The sequence below is a fragment of the Haliotis rufescens genome, unplaced genomic scaffold (genome assembly GCF_023055435.1).
Source record: "Haliotis rufescens isolate VD_foot unplaced genomic scaffold, xgHalRufe1.0.p SCAF_13, whole genome shotgun sequence".
In the NCBI taxonomy this organism is placed as follows: Eukaryota; Metazoa; Mollusca; class Gastropoda; order Lepetellida; family Haliotidae; genus Haliotis; species Haliotis rufescens.
In genome coordinates, this window is record NW_025963813.1 from 988327 (window position 1) to 999783 (window position 11457).

The following is an 11457-nucleotide window of genomic DNA, read 5'->3' on the forward strand; positions in this document are numbered from 1 at the left end:
CGTTGACGTCTTATATTCTGTTCTCAGACGCTGCAGCATGTCGACAATGACCTGATGATGGTGATTGACGATAGTTTCCGACACACAATGACTATCTGGGACGTGCAGACGGAGCGCATGCTCACAAAGACCACTGTAAGTACCACCTCCGTTGCTGGACACGAACCGGTCGGGTTGAGTACAGAATATAAACTGTTTAGAATATCTTCCAGATAACATGCCATGACTATGGTTGACAGATGAGTGAGTTGGGGTTAACGCCGCTTTTAACAGTATTCCATCACATCACGGCGTGTCAGCTTAATGTGGGAGGAAAGCCCCAAGTGATGCAGGTCTCAGACGTTTACCACTTCGGTGAAACCCACGAGCACGGGTATGGTGCTGACAAACCTAGAAACATAATCGGGGCGAACCGGGATTCGAACTCACAATCATAGGTTTCTGGCGTGCCCAAGAGACGCAACTCTGCACAGCGAATTGCGGCGCCTTACTAGATGACTGGGCAACCCGTGCCCCCGGTTGACAGATGAACCAGTTTAGTCCTCCTGCCCGCCACATTTATCAAGAAATTCGGGCTTAAAATCGAGCTCATGTATCATAGGTTTAACTGTATTGTTTCTTAAACATTCTGAAGATGAGAACTACATCAGAGCAAAATAATGCCTGTATTTTGTGCAGTCCGAGTGCTACCAACATATCCTGTATAATGTCCATGTATCATAAAGTGTGAATGTTTTGAAATATCCAGAATGATGATATTTCGGTATACCCCTGATTTGAATTACGATATGTTCTGATCCAGATAAGTTTAAATGCTGTGGATTGCAACACAAATTCAAAACAGTGTTACGTCAAAAACGTGTCTTGATATAGTGGACATATTACCAGACATTAGTATTTTGCAGTTGTTGTGTTATAGTGTGATAGGAAACAATGAATGTCGTGTGAGTTCAACTTCCTGTCGTTCAAACTAAAGACTATCCCCATGTATTTGCTACCAGGTCTTAGCAGCAAAGGTAAGATGGCGTGATGTTGCATGAGTAATGTACCCTAAAACTGAACTTTCATGACAGAAAATATAGCTATAAAAGTGAAATATTTGAATCATGTGATTGGGATTCAGGAGGTTTATCTCCTACATACAAGAATTTATTCAAATCTCACCGTTTCACAACGAGCTCAGTGCCAAGACGATTTGCCATGATGTAATCATAGCACTTGCATTGGGATGAGAACGTGCTCCTGACCATCAACTGGTGATTTGTCTTCCAACTAGAAAATAACCCATTAAAGAGGGTCGATGTTTGTCCTTCAGCTTATTTCTAGTGATGTTTGAGTTGTGAAGGGTACGAACCAATTTAACAGACTGCACATGTCGAAACCGTGATTTTATCCAAAACTGTTGGAGAATTGTAGGACGTAGCATGGCTTAAGTTCAGTTTTAGGATACGCCATACACACATTCATTACAATGTTATATTGTGTGATTTTGTTCAGTACACATTTCGTCATGTAAATATTAATACACTCTGCTGTTTTCATGGTTACAATATTCTGTTCAAATTTCAATTATCACACGAATCAGTTATTTGAGTTGTGTTGTTTTGTTTGGTCTGTGCTATTTGAAGTTCCTGTATTCTGATTGCGCACGTATATGTGCACAGTGTTATTGAATAGCTGAAGTTGACATTGGGGAGTCGCTGCGCATGTCCCTTCTGTCAATTGTATTTGGTCCTGAATAGATTGAAAATGATGAACGTGATGATGAATAATATATAACATTTGAGTAAATAGAAACATTTGTTCTGGGATTGCTTTTAAAGTTTGATGATAGTGGAACAATATCGATTTGTTTGGTGATGTTAAACAATTTATGTTATGGTCTGTTTGATGTAGTCTGAAAGGAACAATCAATTAAACGCCATCTGATATTTATGCTTTAAATTCCTATAAAAACGAAATCGGATTTGAAATATTTCCTAAAGGTAAAACTTCCGAGGTCATATGGTCATGATCTTAACAGCAAAAGTAACACGAACTAACTGTTTCCATCAGGAAACTTATAAATTGTGTTCTATACATATAACGGAATGTCACAATGTTTCCTCGAAACAAAAGTATTTCTCAAAGTACACATAGACACCCTCTTTGTAAATGCAATGACAAGAAAGGTAACAAGAAGACATTAAACTTTAAATGGATAACAGCTTCTTGATTTTTTTGTAACGACGTTTCAGGGTTAATTCTTGTCCCTCCATCGGGTGAATATCTTCCCCCTTCATCCCCTTCAGAAGGGGGAGCAGTAGCCCTGAAACGTTACAAAGATCATCATTCACATGATGGAGGGAGAAATAGTAGCCCTGAAACGTTGTTTCAAAGAGCAAAGAAATTGTTATCCATAAATACTTCCTGTATTCACGTTCTTCCAACTTCGAAATGCCTATAAAAGACAAGAAGGTTACAAAGTGTCATGTTTCCCTCCAGACCAACACAGAGACGGTGACAGGGGGGTGCTTCTACCCCAGTGAAGATGACATCCTCATCACATATGGACGGCAACACCTCTACTTCTGGAGACTCGACTGGGAACACGACCGAACTCCATACGCAAGAATACTCAGGGACAAGCTCAGTGGGTATTCAGAGGTACGTAACTTAAAGGGGGACTTCCACATGGTTCGCTTGGCTTCCAGTCCACATAACTGAACGTTCGGAGTTTGATTGGTTACATAAAGAATGGCCCCTTTGGGTTTCCGGGACAGATTTGGTCCTCAGCAACCAATATGATCATTAACGGCGACCCTGATGGATCGACTTGTCAGGATCGACTTGTCAGGATCGGCTTGTCAGGATCGTCTTGTCAGGATCGACTTGTCAGGATCGACTTGTCAGGATCGTCTTGTCAGGATCGGCTTGTCAGGATCGACTTGTCAGGATCGGCTTGTCAGGATCGGCTTGTCAGGATCGGCTTGTCAGGATCGGCTTGTCAGGATCGATTGATATCGTACCCTGATGGCACGGATCGTTGCTCAATCACTGGATTATTTGGTCGACTATTCACAGCCCGCCTTCATGTAGCTGGAATGTTGCTTAGAGTGGCGTTAAACAAGAATCCATTAGATTGGGAATGTGTTTTTTATTGAACCAATCAGGTAAGACAGTGAATACGTGACACATTTTAATGGACAACAACTTCTTTTATTCTTTGTAAGAAAATAACAAAGAATAAAAGAAGTTGTTATCCATAAAAAATGTAATGGTTTCTTGTTCTTACAACTCAGTTCTAAATGACCCTCAAAGACTTATTGACAGTGTCTTGACAGTGTCTTGACAGTGTATTGACAGTGTATTGACAGTGATAATTAGATGTCATTTGAGCTTTACATTTGAAACTGGGATGTGAAACAACACTTTTGCAAAAACAATTAGACCAATGTGCTTTCACGGTTGAACCAATCTCTGTATACAGCTTGGTTCCTGTGCGAACGTATATCTATTCAGCCAACGTTTAATATACTACTAATAAGAACACCCGATTCTGTCATATTACTATAGTTAATCTCTCATGCAATAACATATTAACTTTCGTTATATGAATAATATCGGGTGTTCTTTAAAATCTTTTAAGTATTATATAAAATGATAATCTAAAATGTGTTATGAGAAACTGTAGCATTGTGTTTAAGTTAAAAAGACTTTAAAATACAGTTACAGTTACAGTTACAGTTATTGTCATCAGGTTGGACATTTTGTGTAGAAATATATCGACATCTGTCATCCAAACGTAATACCTTCATGTCAGTTTCATGATGCAAGCTTACGCCCCCTGACTGTGGCGCGATACCTGACCATCCAACCATGGTATTGTGGGCGGTGAATTCTAATGAACTGTACCTAGATTGATGATATGCCTACATTACACAAGGTATACTTGGACCTGCCGAGATAGAATCGGCATAACTTTACTATTCTTTAATACCTGGTTGTTTTGTTGGGTTGCTTGGTTTGGTTGTTTGTTGGGACAACAAACCTATCATTATATCCAGTCAGTCATTCTAAACAATAGATAGTTTTCAATATATTTAAATATATTATTATAGCTTCGGGCTTTGAAAAAGGTAAGGGAAACAACATTAATATGTAAATGCCACGTCCATTCTTTCATTCTATATTGTGTGGAGTAATGAATACGGTCATCAGCTCCCTCACAATGCCTGCATTATCAGTTGGTGTTCACAAAGCCTTGTATAGCTGGGGCTCGTAACAATTGATCACGGCATCATACGAGACTGTGAATACATTTCTAGCCACAATACAACATTATTAACGTATTCTGTCTTGATTTGTTTATTCGTGTCGTATGTTTCCTGGTAAACACGTGTACAATTGTATGCCAGAATTCGTCAAACCGTTCCATTTGGAACTTTATTGCCCATAGAATGAAAGAATGTCTGGATTGTTCTTCAACATGATTCACCTGAATTGAGTGAAATGCCCACAGCACTTGTGTGTGATGTGTTCTACAGCATGCATGTAAATAGCTAAGACATCTGCACAATGAACCACAATGAACCACAATGAACCACAAAACTATCGGGGCTCCACTTCACAATAAACCACGCCCTCTACATTCCCCCCCCCCCCCCCTGCATGCACAATCAAACGAATGCTAAACTCCCTTTATGCTCCACGATTGGGTATTCTTTGACGCAGAACCATGCATGTAGTGGAACTAATGTGTGCATGTGTGACAGGTCCGTGATGTTCAGTGTGCATGTGTGTGCATGTGTGTGCATGTGTGTGCATGTTTGTGCATGCAGAACCCCATCATGTGTAACGACACGTGACTTTCAAGACGACGTAACAGACAGTATGCAATATTTTTTACCACTGATATTTTAAACTGTTATAGCCCCAAGATAAGACGAAGGTAAGAAACATACAAATAACAATACACTATTTAAACTAATTATCCTAACATTTATATGCTTGGCTTGTTTTCATATTTGTGAATATCGACCCCTTTAAGTAGTGAGAGGAGTTCGAGAGGTAACTAGCTGGGGGGTTGCATGTTTGAAGGGTTTATTGAAAGCATATATTTGATTTATTCTCCTTTAATTGATATGCAAATGGAATTTAGTTGAGCAAATATTGGATTACATGCTTGCGGGCTCCTCTAAAATGTAAACATTTTTTGGATGATTTACAAACGATACTGGGGCAGTAGACACGAACGTGTGGTATAGGAGCTGGTGTCTGTTTCGGACAAGCGACTTGCCTTGCTTTAATACTTGTCACTCGTCAAAGTGAAACCTTTTCAACAATTTTTATCTGATCCTTCCGTGTGGACACTGGGGTCGTGCGTGAATTATTGGCTGATACGATCTCTCCATAATTGGAGTCATATTATATAGCATTTGTAGCATACATCATGCACAGTGTTTGTTCAGTGAGACTGTAAATAGTGTGCATGTGTAAATGGATACTACTACTACTACTACTACTACCACTGCTACTACTACTACAACTACTGCTGCTGCTGCTGCTGCTACTACCACCACCACTACTACTACTAATGTTACTACTACCACTACAACTACTTCTACTACTACTGATGATGCTATTAATAAAGAGAGACATTTAGACATGATATTTCGATGGCCATGAAATGGATAATTTTAAGGCATATTAAATGTTCGGTTTGTAGTGTTTTACCCAAAATGCCTTCTGGATATGACATATTATTATGTTTACCAACTCTAAATCATATGATTTTTAAATTTGACTTTAAAACTATTTACCTATTTTTTATTGATTTGTACGCATAACCCATGTGTACAAACATCTCATAACTGACTGATACACAAACGTTTTATTATTACGCATAACCCATGTGTGCAAATATCCCCAAACAAACAAACGCTTTATGTCTATAATAATACAAATACTTCCACATTAACTAGCTGATCTGCATGCATATTGATTGACGTGCATGACGTATCACTGAATGCAATGAACCACGATCAATAATCAATCTTTCAGAAGGCAGAATCTTTATCTGTGAGCATATAAAAAATAAATTTGTTTTTCACTTGGCGCGTCATTTTGTTTATATTTGACAAATGGCGTGTCAAATACCATGTAGTTTAAAGTTCAACATAAGTACCACTTAGGACCATTGTCATGTGCACCCGTGAAGGTCCAGGTTAGAATTGGTCTTGAGCAACCCATGTTTGTCATAAGAGGCGACTAACGGAATCGGGTGGTCAGGTTCGCTGGAATATTGCCGATTGCGGCGTTAAACAACGAACAAGCAAACATTACCGATGTTCAAGTCGGCATGTATGACCGTGGGTCGTATAAAACACTGCCATGTCGGTACCTGCAATTTATAGTAATCTGACTATTGCAGTTGGGTTTTTTCAAGACTGATGTTTTCATTTATTGCCATATTTGGCATGTATTCGTTATACCTAGAAAGAGTTCAAAGTTCAGACACACTGCATAATATCGTATTTTCTCACTTTCTAAATCTTACAGTTCGGAAGAGTCGGTGTTCTTATATATGACCATCTCTGACCATGTCAAATATTTACAGGACGACATCCCAACCCATTTCACGGCGTTAGCGTTCTCGTCGACTGGCGAGGTGATCACTGGCGACTCCAACGGCTCCATCATGATCTGGAGCCGCGACAACGACAACGTCTTTAGTCTCAGTCGGTCTGACTCGGAGATAAACATACACCAGGTATACAGAATACTATCCTTTTCTTTCAAATTGTACCTTTAACTTGGCTTTGTGATGATGATGTCACATTCTTTATTGGAATCTGGAAAGAGGCACTATGATGAGGAACAAGGTCAAAAGGAACGCCTATTTGATATTATGGGGCTGGTGGAGTGGGTGGGGGTGGGTGACGTCTAGGATTTGTATGAAGACTAGATATTATTTTTCAGTTACAGCTAACTAGATATTTTATTTATTAAAACTATGAGCCAAAGTACATATTTTATATATTTTTTGTGTGGCAGACAATTTGGGTTTTTTCAACAGACTGCATAATGACTTTTTTCAAGCAATTTCTGGGACGATGTATTTTTTTCGGTAAAATCCGGTCCTTTACTTCCACCTGAACGACATGATAAGCTTGATGTGACGGTGCTCGCTTCTGAGACTGATGGAGCGTTCGATTCCCAAAATGGGACCGGTATGAAAAAATTCAAATTTCCTATGACGTGACATTGCTGAGCGGTGTTCACCTTTCTAACTCATTGACTCCCCTATTGGGACATGTTCTACGAAGTTATAAAGGAAGTATGAAATCGAGATGACCCGCTTAGCATCAGGCCCCATGAAAGAGCCAAACATTATTTGTTCTATTAACGCATGAACGTGTGATTTGTGAACGCATCTCGTGTTTCAGTCCGCAATCACCTACCTGGCAGTGCTGGCGGATGGCATGCTGCTGTCTGGAGGCGGGAGTGAGATGTTCCTCTGGGACACCATGAACAGATACAAGAACCCACAAAGGATACAGGTACGTTCAACTAAGTATCACTCAGGACCATTACTTGTGTGTACCCGTGAAAATCCGGGTTAGAATTGGTCTTCAGCAACCCATGTTTGTCATAAGAGGCGATCGGGTGGTCAGGCTCCTGACTTGCTTGATGTATGTCATCGTATCCCAATTGCGTAGATCGATGCTCATGATGTCAAGCGCTTGATTGTCCAGGCTTGATTATTTACAGACCGTCATCATATAGCTGGAATATTGCTGATTGCGTCGTTAAACAACAAACAAGTTAACATTACCAATATTTAGGTCGGCATGACCCGTCTGGAGCAATGCCTTCAAGCCAAGAGCCTTAAAGCAGCGTGACACTGGCCATCGAGGCACCTAACTATGAGAGGGCCATTTTGTTATTTGTTCCTAAATATCACGAGATGTTTGCATTTTGTTACTACTGTGAGGTAAATATGATCCAATGACTGGGATATATGAGCAAATAACTACTACTTCACTGTTGGGGTTTCACTCTGACACAAGGAACATTACCGCTACATATGTACCATCTGAACACCCTTTCTTGCCTTTGCATGTGTTTGTGATGGGTGCCACCGGTGGGCAGGATACGCTCGTCTTTTCGCGAAAAACCTGGTATCATTACTTTTTGATAGTGCTTCATGTGGTAATAGTTTAGAGGTTAACTAACTTGTTCATGCAGGTTAACATCAGCGGGAACATCCAGGCCATAGCTCCAAACCACGCCCACTTTGAGGATGGCGTCATCTTCCTGGGCACCGACAAGAACTGCATCCTTCAGGGACACCTGCACCAAAAGTTCTCAACCATTGTACAGGTGAGATCCAGTGTCATTGCTTCACAGAGCAATAATTACACCAACCGATATTGTAGTAGATCTTGATAGACACATTGTATCATCAAACTGGTTGGACTGGTGTTCTTGACCCTCGGACACCGGGTGTCGTTCCCGTCTGAGCTGGAAGAATTCTGATTTTACAGCAGTCACTTTGAGCGGAAAAGGTTCCCTTTACCAATGATCCTGCAGGATGTGTCTCGTCCTGGGTTAGATGCAAAGAAGGGTTGTACCTTTACCCATGGACGGATACCTTGACAAAGCTCAAGACATGAGATTGTATGTTTTTGGAGATATGTTTTTGCAGCTGTCCCGTTTTATAGTTTCGTCCTCCTTCCAACAGGGTCACAGCGGCGACAGTGTGTCCATTGCCGTCCACCCAAAGGAATACACCACTCATGTGAAGGCCAGAGAGTACTGCTTCGTCACTGCAGGGAAGGATCTGGTCATCAAGTGGTCTGCTTCACAACGAATACCGATCTGGAAGACCAAGATAGAGGTAACACAGCATCCACTCTGTCCCACTGGCCACTGTAGATCACAGAAATGGCCCTGCACATTAAAAGCATTGTGTTCCCGTATGTTTAAACAGCGAACTGTCTCCGTTGCTTATTGGGAATAGTGGGTACTGAATGGTCTAACGGTTGTGTACCTTGATGCTTTAGATCTGTGCTTTGGTGATCATATTTATCACAAATGTATTTGTGATCAGTACGTGTGTTTCCGCTAAGTCGTCCTTGAAAATCCCAACAGTCGCGACAATCATATTAGTAACATTTATACCTGATGTTTTACTAGCCAAATAAACCCATATCTCACGATCAATTTACAAAACCGACACGGCGATGCAAAGTTTCTTTTACATGGCCCAGTAGTTAGTAACAAGGCATGGTGAATCTTTCATCAACGACCTCTGAACCTATGTTAATATTTTAAACTATCCCGCACGATATTAATTATATTTACAGCTGATGTTCACTTCGGTGATTTTCTTGTCACAGGGGGAGAAATGCACGGCAGTTGCTGTTGATCATCATGATCGAATGGTTGCCTTGGGAACGAAGTCTGGCAAAGTCATCATTCTGAACGACACTAACAGAGGCCGTGAAGAAAACACTATTGTAATAGGCGCTAAGAAGATCAACACTGTGGCTTTCTCTCCTAGTACGTCCAGTTGGCATTACATCGAGTTTCAATTCTTGCCTGTCGACCTATTTATGAGTTAGCTTCCTTGTCCATCTATTCTGATTGGAAATGAATAATTAATCCATCTTCCGGTTACAATTGCTGTCTTACATACAATTAAATAATAAGTAATGATTTGTACAATAGCTTTTGTATTGATACTTCAAAGTTCTGTATAGATGCTCGCATGGAACGGAAACATCTGAATATACTTCAATAAAAGGAGCACAACCCATTCAATATTCATACGAGATACCTTTAAAAGCTGAGTCGATTGTATGCTTTCGACTATAGTATGAACATGTGTTTATGATTCACTATCAAATAGTGATGATACGGTGTGTTGGCACTTATTATGTATTACGTGACATGTCATACAAAGTTCATGCAGAGAAATAGTCGTGACAGTAGTAGTTAGTGTGAGTGATTGTGGTTTTAAGCCGCTTTCAGCAATATTCCAGCAATATCACGGCGGGGGACACCAGAACTAAGCTTCACACATTGTACCCATGTCGGGAATCGAACCCGAGTCTTCGGCGTGACGAGCGAACGCTTTAACCACTAGGCTACCCGACCGCCCCAGCAACAGTAGTATGATTGTCCTTAAAGCGCAATTACACACTTTTATGACAACAACAACAACAACAACGAAAACATATAGGATGCCCGTATTGGTCATATTAATGTTTTGAAACATTTGATCAATGTTGATGGTGGTCTTTGTGTGGATGTTATTTTCATAATTAACTAAAAAGTAAAAATACAGTTTGAAATTTTGAATGTTCACGAACATATTACAAATGAAGATGTTGTTATTGCAGACGGGATGCGGTTGGCTGTTGCTGTTGACGATGGCTACCTCCACATCTGCTCCGTGGACAAGGGAGTCCTGGGACGTGTCCATGCAACATCAAACGTAAGTGCATGTAATGTTTCTATGTTTGTCAGCACCATCAAACCATGATCGTGGGTTTCACCTAACAGGTAAACGTCGGCATCACTTCCGGGTTTCCTCCCACCTCAAGTTGACATGTACAGCTAGAATACTTAGAATAAGCCTTAAACCTGTTGGAATGTCAAAGCGGGGCTATGATCTAAGCCGATTTCCTCCTCAAGTATAGAAGTAGTATTTTATGAAGCTTCACCAGTATTTGACCTAGAATGGATGGTTGATTAACGTTTGTTTGTTGTTTAACGCTGCAGTCAACAATATTCAAGCTTTATGACGACGATCTGTATGTAATCGAGACTTCAATCCAGTGGTTGATATCATGAGCATCGATCTGAGCAATAATGATAAGATGACATGCATCAACCAAGTCAGCGAGCCTGGCCCCCCGATCCCGTTAGCCGGCTGTTACGGCAGGCATGGGTTGCTGAAGACTTATTCTAACCCAGATATTCACGGGTTGGTTGATGAACGGGTTAATGAAGAAAGAAAAGGTGTTTCGAAGGCAAACTAGTTCATTTCTAACACACCGTAATTTATCATAACATTGTAGCGAGCTGTATTTAGGAAATTAAAATAACTAACATCGATATGGTAGACACAGACGTCCGTGTGTGACGCGAACCGCCTCCGCGGTCAAGGGGTGGGATCTCCGGCCAGATACCAGACACACGTTAAAAGATGGTATTTGTTGTTACCTTGCCTGGCACTCGGCATTGAGGGGCCAAATCAAGGACACACACACACGTACATGCACGGCCCTGTCTTAGTGCAATAATATTGAACGCGACGTTATACCCCATTTGACCTCACCTCACCTCACCCCACCCCACCCCACCTCACCTCACCCCACCCCACCTCACCCCACCTCACCCCACCCCACCTCACCTCACCTCACCTCACCTCACCCCACCTCACCCAACCTCACCCCACCTCACCTC

The 11457-nt window shown here is 41.0% G+C and overlaps 1 protein-coding gene across 9 annotated transcripts in view; it reads left to right on the top strand.

Moving 5' to 3' along the window:
- Positions 1 to 11457, top strand: part of LOC124148648 (echinoderm microtubule-associated protein-like 2) — a 101577-nt gene that overhangs the window by 84704 nt on the left and 5416 nt on the right. For 7 of the 9 annotated variants that reach the window (XM_046519869.2, XM_048394054.1, XM_046519872.2 and 4 more), the window contains 10 exons: positions 28 to 135; positions 1002 to 1016; positions 2485 to 2646; positions 4913 to 4930; positions 6599 to 6751; positions 7428 to 7541; positions 8230 to 8364; positions 8726 to 8881; positions 9384 to 9546; positions 10389 to 10483. In XM_046519869.2, the coding sequence (XP_046375825.2) occupies positions 28 to 135; positions 1002 to 1016; positions 2485 to 2646; positions 4913 to 4930; positions 6599 to 6751; positions 7428 to 7541; positions 8230 to 8364; positions 8726 to 8881; positions 9384 to 9546; positions 10389 to 10483 (1119 nt within the window). The remainder of the gene's footprint in view (positions 1 to 27; positions 136 to 1001; positions 1017 to 2484; positions 2647 to 4912; positions 4931 to 6598; positions 6752 to 7427; positions 7542 to 8229; positions 8365 to 8725; positions 8882 to 9383; positions 9547 to 10388; positions 10484 to 11457) is intronic. The other 2 variants (XM_048394053.1, XM_046519870.2) reach the window with 2 other exon arrangements.